Source organism: Apteryx rowi, unplaced genomic scaffold (genome assembly GCF_003343035.1).
Source record: "Apteryx rowi isolate R43461 unplaced genomic scaffold, aptRow1 scaffold_325, whole genome shotgun sequence".
Taxonomy (NCBI): Eukaryota; Metazoa; Chordata; class Aves; order Apterygiformes; family Apterygidae; genus Apteryx; species Apteryx rowi.
Genome location: NW_020449697.1, coordinates 435,617 through 450,304, shown reverse-complemented (window position 1 = coordinate 450,304; position 14,688 = coordinate 435,617). Strand labels below are relative to the sequence as shown.

The following is a 14,688-nucleotide window of genomic DNA, read 5'->3' as shown; positions in this document are numbered from 1 at the left end:
GGGGAGAGGGGCCGGGGGGGAGGGGGGCGAGTCCCATCCGGGCCCTGAGAGGAGGCAGGGCGAGGGCGCGGCCCTCGGCGGGGCGGCCGGCGCCCGCCGCCGACCGTTTGGGTCAGGCGGGTTCGGCCGGGCCGGTCCATTCCGCTCTCCCCCTGCGGGGGGGGGGCGGGGGGCGGAGCTTCGCCGTGCCGCTTCATTCAACCCCTCGCCCCGGGGGTTGGGCCCGTCCATTCTTCTCTCACCTGGGGGGAGGGGGAAAGGTGGGATCCGAGCATTCCCGGGCTAGTTTATTTCCCGCGTTTGTGGGGGGAGAGGGGGTCGTTGTGGGGCGCAGCCGGGCTGGGCCGGTCCATTTTCCCCGTCGCCCTGTGGCGGCGTGGAGTAAAGCGCTTTCGGAGTAGTCCATTTTCTCGCAGAGAGGGTGGAGGTCTCACCTGGGCTGACCCATTTTCCCTGCGGGGGTGGCCGGGGCGAAGAGGTCGGCTGGGCTGGTCCATTCGCGCTCCCGGGCGGGGGGGGAGGAGGGAGGGGCGCGGGGGACGGAGCTCCTCGCCGGGGGCGGGCTGCGGCGGGGGCCGTGCCGCGCTCGGGCCGCTCGGTTCCCACTCGGTTTCCCCCCTGCCCGCACGGATGGGGCAGGTAAAGCTCGACGGGGAGGGAGGCTGGGGCCGAGAGAGAGGCTGCGAGCCCCCCCCCCCCCCCGTCGCCTCGCCGGGGTGGGCCCGGCCGCTCGCCCTGAGGAGAGGGTCGTGCGGGGTCCGCGCTCCTCAGGCGTGAGGCGAGGAGCTGCCTCGGGCCGCGTTTGCTCCCCGCCGTTGTTTCGGGAGAGTCTCTTCACCTGCCTTTCCAGTCCCTCTTTCTTCGCTGGGTCGAGGATATAACCAGTCTCGAGGAGAGCGTGGCTTTTGCCTCAGCCGTTCGATTTCGTATAGTTCTTCAGAGCTTTTAAGTTGTTTTCAGCACTGTTTGAGCCAGCGCCTGGAGGCAAGACTCAGCGGCGTTACATAATAGTTGCCTTTCTTCCTGCCCCACTCATGCTTAAAAAAAAAAAAAAGGCAACTAAAAAGCTATGCTGTTCTTCCACATATTGATAGACTCTGGAATACTGTCTTGTTAAACAGCCAAGTTCCCTGTACCATCCTTCAGATTTTGGTGTTCATTTTTGCTCTATTTTGTGTAATCTTCTTCACAACTTTCTTTCCCCCCCCCCTTTTTTTTTAGGTAAAATGTTTTGGGGCTATTTTACGCATCCAGATGCTTCATAGATGTTATAGTTTCATTCCAAAGGCCTTACATAAATTAAAATGCTTGTACTGACATAGTTCTGCAAAATATGATGCTCCTTTAGAGTTTGCCAGGAAACTGCTAGAAATTTTTTATTATTTAATTGTCCTAACAGCACTGTTTAGTACTTTGATTGACAAACCAGAAATGGTCACATGAAAAAAAAAATGATACAGAAGTGAATAATACAATAGATTTCTTTTTTCTTTTTTTCCTCTGGCAACCTTGGTTTCAAATTCTAATTAATGAGTAAAAAAATGAGTAAAAACAAGTTTAATAGTTTCCTAGTTCTTTATCTGTACACAGTATCATCGCCACAGTGAAATATCCAAGAGAAATTAAGAGTAGGAGGAACTCTGGGAGGACATAGTAGGAAACATTGTATATCCATGTTATCCCTTAACATGCTGAGTGTTTTTAGACCTTCGTTTTGAGACACGTGATTGATGTGCTGCCTTAATGCCCTGTGTTTAAATTTATTTAGTTTGCTTTCGCTTCATTGCCTCTTCGGAAACTTTTCTCTAGTAACAGCATAATGTACCCCTTAAAGCACTAGCAACAGTGGCCAAGTAAACATTTGTTGTCAGAAAAGAAACAACTGGTTGAAAGTTTTCTTAAATGTGAGCTTGTTCTGCTGATAATGCCTTTGTTGTCTCATTGAGTGACTTGCATTACTTTATTATTGCAATAGTAACACACTTCTGAGTAAATGTTTTAAGTTATGTTATATGACTATTTCTGTTAGGAAAGAAAACTTGTATAAATACTAAAATACCTGTATGAGTTGAAAGATCAGAGCATTCAAACTATATGATACCTAATTCTCAGTTTTGCTGAACTTCAGTAACTGTGTTTTTTTCCCTCTTTGAAGTAACAAGGCATACTTTTTAGGAAGGTGGTGTTTGCTCTCCTTTAGCTACTAAGCTGTGGTCATCATACTCAAATAATACTTAGAACAGTAATAAAATACAGTATTTGACTTCAGTGAATTGTCAAATTCTTGTCATTCTTGTCAAAGCTTTGAAGTTTAGCTCTGATTTCAAATTCAAAACTGGCAGCCCTGCCCATAGTGTAAGCTTGAGATTTCCCCGTATCTTCTGTTAATATTCTTTTTTTTTAGCCTAGTTTGTTGAGCAATTTTATTTCTTTCTTCTTTAACATGTTCATGTTTTCCCTCCTGTGTAAACCTGCTTAGAAGTACCCAAGTTAGATGTTGAACTTTGTTACAATGTTATGGTTTATTTCTGTGTTTTAGGGAAAATCATTCTTTAAACATTTGTTGATTCATGATTTTTGTTTTGGGACATAAATAATCGAAGAGGTAGTTTAGCTCCATTAAAGTTAACAGGGGCATCTATTTGTGCTAGTGGAAGAAGACAGTTACTGTTCACTCACTGTCTCATGATCTACTTTACACATAGACTAAAATGATCTTGCATTAAAATGTGGAGAGTTCATTTGGGTCAATTGTCTGCACAGATAGTTCATAACAACTTCCAAAGTTTTCGAGACTGTAGCTTGTTCTTTCACCCTGTTTTGGTATGGATTAGTATTAAATATTTCTGTTTGATTCTTTTGTTAATTTGTTCCAGCAGAAGTTGGCGTGCCTGTCTGCCTTCTTCCATTGAAAGTGCTGGGTGGCATAAGGCAGCTGTATCTTTCATCTTCACCTCTAATTATTTTAAGAAATGTTGAATTTTAAATATCTCTTGAATCATTTCATGTATTAATTTCCTATATACAGCATTGTCAGATTTTCAAAACAGTGTTATTTCTTCTTGCCATTTTTTAAGTTAATCAGAAATGTACACTGGCAAATATGTCTCGCATTGCAGCTTTGTGTCTCTTGCTTTTCCTTCTGCTTATTGTTTCTTTTTCCTGGATTTCCTGTGAAGTCAGCTCTCTCCACAGAAGTGTGATAAAATAACAGTTATTATTTCCCTAGAGGTTTAGACATGCATTTCATGAAAAGCTTCATTTTAGTCTTATAGAACCAAGGATAAACTAATTTGTAGGAGCTTAAAAAGAACAATGTAAATGAAAATACCAGGTAAATCTCTGGTTATTTGAGACCATTGCTCTAAACAAGAAAAGCTGAATGAATCATAACATCGGCAATATAAGATGGGATTCATTGTGCAAAAGATGATAAAGCTGGCTCTTTAACAACTTAGATAAGAATCCTGGGTGCTTTATTTTAGGACTTAGACACCTAAGTCTGTGCTGCCCAAGTGTACATTGAAGTCAGCTGAAACTGAAGATCTTTCCAACAGCTTCAACAGACTGAGTCAGACCTTAGAACAGTACATAGTAGCTGCCAGTGAGAAATGTATCTTTCTGTACAACAACCATTTTAGTAACGTTTATGTCTCAGAACTTCACATATTGACCTAGTGCCTTCCAGCATGCAGCACTTCAGCAGTCTGCACTTAAAGAAACTTAAATTTTGTGGTTATCCATTTAGTAAAATATTAAAAGTGGATTAACTAGCAGGTAAACTGAAAGTGTTTTGTTCAGAACAACTTAGTTAATTTCTTTCACTTTTTTTTTTTTTTAAGTATAGTGGGCCTACTTTTCTTTGAGTGGTGTCTGTCCAATGCCCTTTTTATGTTGTACTACTAGTGATCATGCACAAAAAGCAGTGCAATGTTAAAAGGGCATTGGCCAGCAATACTATCTACATTGCTCGTTATTATTATTATTATTATTATTATTATTATTTTATGGAATCGCAAGTCAAAAGTCATTCTTATATGTCTGAAACGAGAAGATGATTTGACAAACAATTATAAAGTAGGATTGCCAGAGATTTATTTTTTACATTTATTATCTCCTAGTTATTTGTCAAGGTGAAATGTAAATTGATCTTCTCTTTTAATGACAAATACCATCAAATCTAGGTGTCTGTCATTAGAAATAAAAGGATCTTCCTACAAAAAGGAAAGAACATTGTGTAGCATTCCCATTTTTCTGCAAAACATTGTAAAAGATGTCCTAGGTATAGAGTTGACCCAGGTTGTTGTTCTGGGTGCATCAGTAATCTTTTATATTCACTCCCTGTTTCTTTGCATTTTGTTTTTAAGAATCTTAACACCTACAAACCCCAAGAGTTCTTAAACTTTTTATATGAAATTATTGGTGTTTTTAATAATAACACTTTTATTGAGATTTATGAAATACACCCCCACATTCGTTGTCCTCTAACATCCAAGTGGTAACCCCCACGGTATTTTAAATACACAATGTTGAGAAATCTTGGCATGTTTAAATGCATTTTAAAGTGGCTCAATACCTTCAGATTAGAAGAATAAACTTTAGCGTCCAGAAAATGTTCCCTGTAATGCAGTTTGAGAACATCTGTCTGATAGCAGTTTAGAAACTTTGCTTGCTATAAGATGAATCCAAAAGATAAATAAATTTGAAAATGTAATTTCCAGTTGAAAGAACACCAAATTGTTGAAAAATGAATTTCTGACAGATCTGGTGGTTTTTTTCCCCTTTTTCTCTTGGTCAGTGGAATGGCAGTGATTCTAAGTAGCAATAATGTCTTGAAATACAGGAGTTCTTGCATGTCAGTATCAGGACTTGGTGAACATTAACCTTATCCAAATCTCCAAGACCTACAGAAACCACTATCTGACTCCACCGATGTTAACCAATACATATTTTGAGAGTATTGATTACTTGTTCAGAATTCCTGCTGCTAACGAATGCTCTGACTTTATTGCACTACTGTACTTTACAGCTAGCAGTGCAATAGTATTGTCAAAGCATCTGAAAGCAGTGTACACAGCAATGGCTTGAATCTTGCCTTACAGTTTCTAACGCTTTCTTCAAAGCCTGTGAGTAAATTACAAAATCTACATTTCATAAACATGCATTTTCTATGTGATTGTTGTATAATATTCATCATGCAAATGATCCTAACCTATAATGTTCAGGTGAGATTTTTACATGTGTATGTTTCCTGAAATATAGCAAGAAATATTTCTATTTATAAAATACAGAAAAATAGATTATAATGGAGGAATATATCTCGGTGCTTATAAACTGTGCTTTGAAAATGTTGTTAATAAATTTTGTTTCTTTCATAGAGTAGTACACTTTCAGGAGAAAGCATTGATACTGAACTGTAATGCTTTCATTAAGAACAAGTCTAAAAATTATAGTCATGTGATGCACGAGCATTCCGATTCGCATTTAATTTTTAATGTCCTGAATCATTGTAGCAGCAAGGAATTAATGGCTTACTGTCATTCTATACATTTCAATTTATCAATATTGAAATATTTTTAAGAACAGGGCTTCATGGATACTTTTTAAAGCCACCCATATTCTTTTTCTGCATTCCTAATAATTAATAATTTAATGGAGGAGATGGAGAAAAGCAGAAAGTGGCCTCTTTTGGTTGTCTGTCCCTGGAAATGAAGAATTAAAAATGTTTGCCAGTGGAAGAGAACAGATATGGTTGAACGGTTAGGAAAAATCCCTCATGAGGTTTTTAAACAACATAGAGTGTAATAAAAAGTATATTATTCTTGCATTTTTATGATGGCTAGTTTGTAGGGTTGGATGTGGGAAGGAGTTCTGTCAGGTGGTAAGTTACGGGAGTAATATGTGAGAGCTTTTCCTCTGATTTATAGATGCTCAAGGGCTTTACGAAATTTTTTTTTCTTTTTTCCCCCAACCATTATTCCAAAGTTTTGCTGACAGCATATATATGAAACATCATACATTTTTAGTACACTAGGAAGTGGATTTTGCATGTAAAATATCTTGAATTGAACACTGTTCCTTAAGGCTGTATGCATATCTGAAGTTCCAGGTCTCAAAGGTACTAATGGCAGTTCCTGAAAGTGAATCCCAAGACTGATGGTTAAAATGTGAACATTCTTGTGGTATCCAGGCCTAACTCCTAAAATACAAATATCCAAAAAGCTTACAGCAGTTTTTTACATTAGGTACCATTATGGCACTGCCAGTTAGTACTTTGAGATACAATTAACAAATACAGCCTTATTTTGATCCTTTAAAAAATTGTAATGATTGCTTCAGAGTTAATCTCATTTTAAATAGTAGAAGCCACACTGAGTTAAGTAAGTTCCAAGCATTTAACTTGCTTTCATCATAGTCTCTTTTGTGACTCTGAATTCCCCAAATGATTATATTAAGAAATTCATGTTTGTTTCATGAACTGGAAAAGCTGCCTTTTTTAAAGTAGAAGTCCTTAATAGACATTAAAATTGCAGGCTAAAATTAATTAAGTAATAACACTATCAGCACACTGTTTTACAAGGCAATTATCTAATTCTCTGGTGGCTTATTTATCCCAAGGAAAGAAACGTGATGTCATCAATTTGATTATCTATTTGTTAGTCTCATTTACTGAGGAATAATCAAATGTGTTACGGGTATTATAATCATCTGAAAGAATACATTCCTAATATCAATAGAGATTTTGTTATTAATTATATACTTGGCTCCTGAACACTTATTCATAGTCTCTGCTGTGTAAATAACTTGAGTACTGCAGTTTTGCTAATAGAATTTTTAATGCTTAAAAAGAAAAGCAGCTAGCCAAGAAGAAGCTCTAAAAATTGATGAAAAATATCTTAATATCTCAGGGAGGAAAATCAAGTGTCTTTTACATCCTGGGACGATCAGTTTTAAAGAAGATGCATTGTTCTTGTCTCTTGATATAACTTCCCTCTTTGGAGTACTACTTAAAAACTTCATCTTGAGAGGTTTGGCTTTGAAAGGGCATTTAATCTAGGAAGAAGTGGAAATGTTTTCAAGCATTTTGTGGAGCTGTGTGAAAAAGGTACTAAGGGCAAGATCAAAGGGATGCAAAGAGAACAGTTGGGTAATTTGGGTTCAACAAATGGCATGAAGGTAAAATTAGTAGGAGTATGTGTGTGTGTAAAGGCACCTGTGTGCCTAGGGTTTCGTTTAATTCTTACACTTGGAAGGAAAATGCTCGTGTCCAGGTCTGCATTTGTACTAGGGACAGCTGAGTGTAGTAATGGCTGAGCCAAGTAGCTCAGCTGTAAGGTAGCACAGAAGTTTTGCAAACTAATATGCTAGGGCATTTCTTTTTGTTATCTACATACTTTCTAGCTATTTGGTTGACAGTTTTTTAACTTCTAAAACTTATGCAATCAGAAGTCTAAAAGCTTACTTAATGCTTTATATTTTTCAGTCTAAAAGTGTGTCAGCATAATTGGAAAACATTAGCTAATGGAATAGACTGGAGGAATAGAAACTTATGTTTATAGTATATCAGCCTTTAATCTGGCTTCTGCTTTCCTGAAATACAGGAAAGATAAATGGATGGGTTTTGTCTACAGTTTTCATTTTTTTTAATACACTGTGGCTGATCTTAAATATTTTAGTTCCAGAAGGCAGAATCTGATCTGGATTATATTCAACACAAACTGGAGTTTGAAATAATGAAGAGCCTTCCAGATAATCCAGCAGCGGAGGTAGTATTTTCAGATTAAATTAATAGATTTTTATTGTATTTTGCATGAAATGTTAATAAATGAATGATAATAAATAGGTAATTTTCTTTAATCCTAAAATATATGTCAATTTTCTTTTACCAAGTTGTTAGCTTTTTATTATTATTACAAAGTATTTCTTGCATCATATAACCAGATGACTGGCATAATATGAATTCAGTGCAGAAGACAACAAAATCCTCTAAATTCTTGATATAGTGAAATTCTCACATTTTGCTTTGAGAAATGAGTAGTAGTGTTAACAGCTAATTGTTAGAGGCTGTTTCTGATCTCAGCTCAAATGCACCACTACTCTGACACCAAACATAAACTTGCCAGTAAACAGTGACTAAATTCAGGTTTGGGGGAGAGATGAGAGAAGAACAATAAAATGTCAACATGTAAAAGATTTAATAAATTTGTCCTCACCTCCATGTATACTGTGACATACAGTGGAAAAATAACCATTTTAATTAGAAATCGCTAATTTATTCTAAATTAGAAAAGCCACTAAAAACATCAATACAGTAAAATCATCCTCCTGTATTTATTGTGGCAGCACAGAGTTGTGCTGTTTTATTAACACTTTATATCATTTTTGCCTATGAGAAATTAAATGTATAGATGAAACTGGTCACAGCTAAGATTGTCTAATCACTGTCGTTGTAAAGGGTCATTTCCTGTTATATATTAGTGACTCTGTCTGCCTATACTTTTAATGGAGTCTGTGGCCAGATTAATTTTCTCTTCTATAATAGTTTAAATGTACTTTTAATTTCTATATAGGAAAATCCAGTTACTCTCTTAGAGGAACTCTCAGTGGTGAAGTCCCGTTATAAAACGTTGTGTGTGCAGCTGGAAAAAGTTTCCATAGAGCAGAGAGAATCCATGAACTGCATTCGTGCCGCTCTAGAAAACACAATGAAGATGGTTCAGGCACTACAGCAACATACTGATCTTGAGGTACCATTTTAATTTTAATAATTTGGATCTTACTCCTGTAAATGAACATGTATTTGTGTAACCTGTACATAAATGTGAGTATTTGGATTGGAAAATGTGTTATTCTTAGAGACTCTTAGAAAATAAGAGGACTGTTTACCGGAAGAAACGTTTGCAGGATCGGGCCTATTTTGGTAAATCCCAAGCCTGATTCATCACTCAACAGTTAGGCTAGTGGTATTCCAGTTTTGAGTTAAAGTAATACTGTAAGTTAATAGTGTGACATATGTTTGAATAGTTTCATAGAAATTGATGTCTCTGTGCACAGCTGTGTCCCAGTCTTACACTGATTTTTTTTTCCCCAACGGCTACCTTAACGAATTTAGAAGGCAAAGCCAATTTTAAAAAGGCAAAAAAGCTTTTAAATGACAAACATGTTTTGACTCTCTAAAGGGAGCAAATTAAAAGCAATACACTAACATTATATGTTGCAGTACTATTGTTAGTGCAAAGAAATTAGTTTTTCTCAATATGATGATGCCTATCTTTAAAAAAAAATCACATTTTCTTAACTGGCCTTCAGACATTGTTGCCTTACAATTTTGAAGAGAATGCGAAAACATTATTTTTGTCCCTTTACAAATAAGGTGATTTAGATCCAAAAAGCTGAATGATGGCCTAGTGGCAAAGACAGAATTGGTGTAAGTAAATCGTATTCCTAGATCCCAGCTCTCCTTTTAATGTTATAATAACACTGCCTCTGACATTGTTTAATCTGTCAACAGCTCTGGACAAGATACTGGTAACTCTTTATAGCTAAAACATACTGTATCATGATTTCAAAGACAGAAGTTAAATGTCACAGAAAGGAAAAAAAAAATTCTTTCCCTGTGTTCCAAGGATATGCCACCAAGAATAATTTTGTATGCAGGATTTTGTTAAAGTGGAAGTTTTGTGTCTCTGAGATATAGAAAGTCTAAATAAATAACAAAGATTTTCCTATATTTTGTATCTTTCCTAAAACAAAGATCGATTAAACTATTGGGGAGATGTGTAACTTAAGTGGAACGCTCCTTTTTATCAAATAATTTATAGGATTGGTGTTAAATGGATATTACAGTTGGATTTTCAGAAATACTCAGCTTGTAATCTTGCTTTCATTTGAAGGAAAGTAGAAGTCTACTGTTAGCTTCCCATGAGAAAAGGGTTAGACAAACATTGAGTTCTTCTGTAAATACCATCATCCTCGGAACTGAAAGTATCAGAATTCTCTCGTATCTCTCTCTTCAGCGCTTGCCTCTGTCAGAAGATGAACAGGCTGCAGCACAACAGTTAACCTGCCAAACTGCTAAAGAAATGAAATCGCTAGTGGAAGAGGTAATTAGGCGACAGAGGGTCTGTATTTCAGAAACTATTAATCTGAGTAGTTCAACTGAAGTCAGGAGGGCTGGTTTTGTGACTTAATACTTCTGAAAGGAATGGAATTTTTCAGGAATGGGGCTACAATTTCTAACAAACTTTTTTGGTTTGATTGCATGTTGATTACATTGCTGATTTGTCCCAATTAAATTGTCCATGAGGAAAAACTTGTTCTGACAGAAGACTTTTTTTTCCCCCTCTTATCTTTTATTGGGAAATGTTTGTGTTTATTTTCAGAGATGCAGTTGGTTGCTCTTGTTGATCTGTTAACACATATAAAAAGCCTTTGGGTGGGAGTGAAGAGGGTAATTGCTTCAACCCCATGTATATCAAAATGAAGAGAAATTTAATTTCCTGTAAAATATTAAATACAGGTTGGAGTATGAGTAAGAGTAGGTGAAGCATATTACAACTGTAACGCAGTAGAACATAGATCTAAATAATACTTGTTAAAAAGTCAGATATTTTCTCAGAGCTACTCAAAGCACAAAATTCTAACAGTAATAATCATCTGCAAAGACTTGGTCTGGGTCTTATATTAAAAGCAAAATATTAAAGAAGGACTGTAATTATCTTACTGACCTTTTGTTTTTCTACATGTCTTCTCACTCCCCACTACTTTTCTATCAAAGGATGTCTCTCTCTCTGTCCCTTTATTGCCACGGTTGGTTTGCATGAAAGACTTCCAGTATCTTTCTGCTTCATTCACTCTTCCTTTGCAAATATCTTCTCCTACCTTGATTAAATCCTCTCAATTTATGTCTTTCCATTATTTAATTCCAAATCCCTGAATATACAGCTGGCATAAAACAGGCTCAGTGCAAAATATAGCTATTATCTTGCTCCTATTAAGGACTGTTTAATTGGTATTGGTCCCTATGTTGTTATCATGTGTGTTCTGAAGATATTCTAAGAGTCTCTGAAAGACAGAAAGAAGGGAAAGATAACACAAAGGCCTTTTTTTTCCCTCTCTCTCTCCCTCCCCAATGCTGTATTTTTGGTTGAAAAGAGTTAGATATAGCTACCTTTAGCTTGTCAGAACTGTCAACCTCTGAGGGTTGCTTGAGAACAGGAAAGCCATCTTTCTCCTTCGCTGCATGTGCAGTGCTTTCAGCTAGATCCATACTGGAATGCAAAGGAGAAAGCTAAAGAGGCTCATCTGACTTGCATATGAATCTTTTTGTTTGCATTTTAAACCTATTTTTATTTGAAACTGGAATTTATTTATGCATAAGATTTTTCTGTTAACTTCAGTGGCTATGAGATCCTTGGTATCTAATGGTAAAATGTAGTTACTAATACAGAAATGCAAATTGTAAAAAACTAATTTCTAAATAAAATTCCAACAAATTCTGACATTCTCTTTCATTTATTTTTAGCCATTTAGTTCAGAATCTACAGTCCCTGACTCAACTGAAGGTAAGTGCTGGGGAAGAAAATCTTCCTACTGTTCCCTTTTTTTTCTTGAGCATGAAGACTGATCTCCCCCCACACACACCCAGCCCCACTAAGTAAGCTTTGCAAATAATATCAATCTTTCCTAAGACTTCCATCTTCAATATTGAACTCGATATGTTTAAATATCCCAGAAATATTAGTTACTATTTAGAATTCAGGGATTAATGAATTAAGCTGTTTTATTTTCTGAAAAAGACAGATACTGTAAAAAACTTTAGATGACAAATAAGGGCTATTTCACCTCTAGTACAATAGGGGCAAATCTTACATTAAGTATGAATAGGCTGAGGCCTAGGTGTAGTTTCTGAGCTCTGGTATTTGTAAAATTTAGAGCCTAAGATGCACAGTAAAGTCACTGTTTTCATTCTCTTAAGCACTAGTAACTACTGCTTTTATATGAAGTGAAGAATTTATATTTTACTGTAAAAAACTGAGAGCTCAGTTATACTCCACGTATAGTTCCTATGTCTCTGGGAGTTGTTCTTGCATAGAAGGGGATTTGAGTGGATCCTGTTGTGTTTCTAGTCTGGAAGAAAATGGTATGCTAGTTTTACCATAGAAGTAACTCTTGCTTAATCTGTTCATCCTTATTTACAAGAAGAAATTTTTATATATATATATTTTTTTAAATGGGTCTCTGACAGACCAAATTTATTAATCCATATCAGATTTCAAATTCAATTATTTTTCACTAGGTCTGCAGAAACAATGGTACTTTGGAGGGAATATCTTCATTATCTCCTTCCTCCTGCAGTAAAATTTTTCTTTAGAATCATTTAGGAGTTTTCTTAAAAAGTTATGTAAGTACTATGTTCAGCCTTCTTCTGAAGAAATAAATGTCTTTTATTTTCAATTTTCTAGAATCACAATTCAAACCATTGACTGAAGAAATGCTTATGACTGTACCAAGGAGTATCAGAAGTACTGTTAAACTGGCAGACTTGAACAATTTTTACAGGGAGTTATTTAACCACTTTGTTGTAAATAAGAACAGGTAAGACTGGAAGCAATTCATTAGTAAGACTTTTATAATCTGTAAAGAAATTCCAACCTTTTCAAGCTAAACAAAAACAGTTGTCAACTCTGAAGTTAGTTAACCATTTGCTGCTATACTATAACTTCAAAATTTGATTTCCCTCACTTATGCCCTTACTGGTTAGATATATATAGCCCAAAGTGATATGCCATCATACAAAACTCCCCAAATTTATTTGCATAAAAATGGCTTATCATTTGATAATTTTCAAAACTGCATGTCAAGTGCTTCAGAAACAGATTTTTTTTTTGATTCACTGAACAGATGTCCAAAACTGGGTCTACTCAGAAAAGTTTTGCTGACACAGTCATACTGGAAAACCCTTTTAGCTTTCATAACCTGGAAAAGCAAAACCCTAACCCAAATTCCTAACCCCAGTCCTGATCCCAGACCCTAACTCCAGCCCTTGACCCTGAGCCCTGACCCCTGTCTGTGATTTCTGCTGCGGATTTCTCGCAGACTGACAGTAAAGAATGAAGACGCTTTTAACCCAGCAATTCTGTCTTCGACAATAAGCTTGGACTGTTCTTTGAAGCAGCACAGTGATATTGATGGCAATGTGCATAAGTGTGAAAATTACAGAGCACTTGCAAAAATCAGTCTTTAAACAGTATGGGCTTTATAATCACTCTCTGACGGACCTGATGTTTGATACCCTGCTTTGCTGAATAGTTTGCTCTTGTCTTACAGAGCAGCACTCAGTGTTTCGCAGATGAACAAGATGAATATGAAAGCCACTGACTCAAGAGTACGCATCTTGAAAGAACTCTCTATTGTGGAACTTGACAAACAAGGAAATGTTAAGTTAGCTGCATAAATGAAAGCTCAGTCCATTCTTATCTGACACACAAGCATCTTGCTTATAGCTCCTGGATTATTAACAAGCAAGTATTTCTCTGGTGTCTAGGAGTTACCAGTACACTGTTAGAAAGCTGTTAATATTTCTGTATACAAATTCTATTTATAAAACTTAAAATTGCAGAGTTAAACACTGAGGTTGGAATTTTACCTTGGATATTTGTAAGTCTATAGTAGATGTATTTTTGAAGAGTGTTGTTAACCATGTGACAGTTCCATATTCTTGTTGACATTCCTGAGTGGGTTTTTACAATGAATAACCCAAACCATTTAATTGTACTTACATTCCTGAATAAATGATTAAAGCTAAGGAGGCCATAGGTTGGTTTGTTTATTTATTAAATGACCGCTGGCCCCGACCGTTTTTGTTTTCCTTGGATGTGCACTGTCTTTGTTACAGCCCAATGAAACTACAGGATCACAGAACAGCTGAGGTTGGAAGGGATCTCTGGAGATCAGGTGATCCAACCTCCCTGCTCAGAGGAGGGTCTGCTACAGGTTGCTCTGGGTCACATCCAGTTACATTTCAAGTATCTCCAAGGTTGGAGACTTCACACCCTTTCTGGGCAACCTGTTCCAGTGTTCCACCACTCCTACACTAAAAAAAGAGTTTTCTCGTGTTTAAATAGAATTTCCTGTCTTTCAATTTGTGCCCATGTAACAGAATTGCCCCTGTGAGTCTTAATTTTTGTTCAGTACTGCAATACAGAAAGAGACAGTTGCCAAATCAAAGCCAAGGCTCTAAGGGAAATCCTTTCCCTACAGAAGGTGCAGCAATCAACACAACACTCCCTGTTCACACGAGCAGCTGTGCCCAAGCTCTGAATCCCTTCCATGCTTTGATATATTATACTAGTAACATTTTTTCTTCACCGCCAAATAACGACTGTCTTCTGAGTGAAAAAAATTGTGTCAGCATGCAATGTGCGTGTGCCTGTTTTCAAGAATTGTCATGTGTACGCAGGTAATCGTTAGGAAAGGCTTGCCAGGTCTGAGCCTGGATAAAAACAGGCGCTCAGGAGCGCGCTGCTTTTTGCAACAACCGCAGGGAGTTTTGTTCAAACTGCTCTAGGAGTTCGAGGTGACGCCGGCGGCCGGAGAGGAGGAGGAGGGCCGCTGGGTGAGGGGGCTTTCCTCCCGCTTCGTGTTTAGAGCAGGTTTCGGTACTGTCGGTTGCGCGCGCCAATGTCT

At 37.4% G+C, this 14,688-nt stretch overlaps 2 protein-coding genes across 3 annotated transcripts in view; one reads left to right on the top strand and one right to left on the bottom strand.

Annotated features, from left to right (window-relative positions):
- PRR11 (proline rich 11) overlaps positions 1-486 on the bottom strand; it is a 7,450-nt gene extending 6,964 nt beyond the window's left edge. The window contains exon 1 of the mRNA XM_026071425.1: positions 435-486. The gene's annotated coding sequence lies outside the window, so the exon portion shown is untranslated. The remainder of the gene's footprint in view (positions 1-434) is intronic.
- SKA2 (spindle and kinetochore associated complex subunit 2) overlaps positions 1-13,811 on the top strand; it is a 14,154-nt gene extending 343 nt beyond the window's left edge. Inside the window, exons 1-7 of one of the 2 annotated variants that reach the window (XM_026071427.1) lie at positions 5,072-5,126; positions 7,677-7,766; positions 8,571-8,747; positions 10,017-10,103; positions 11,525-11,564; positions 12,465-12,597; positions 13,330-13,811. In XM_026071427.1, coding sequence (XP_025927212.1) covers positions 7,734-7,766; positions 8,571-8,747; positions 10,017-10,103; positions 11,525-11,564; positions 12,465-12,597; positions 13,330-13,456 — 597 coding nt within the window. In that variant the 5' untranslated portion in view covers positions 5,072-5,126; positions 7,677-7,733 and the 3' untranslated portion in view covers positions 13,457-13,811. Of the gene's footprint in view, positions 1-5,071; positions 5,127-7,676; positions 7,767-8,570; positions 8,748-10,016; positions 10,104-11,524; positions 11,565-12,464; positions 12,598-13,329 lie in introns of those variants that run through there. The other variant, XM_026071426.1, reaches the window with a different exon arrangement.
- Positions 13,812-14,688: the final 877 nt, after the last annotated feature.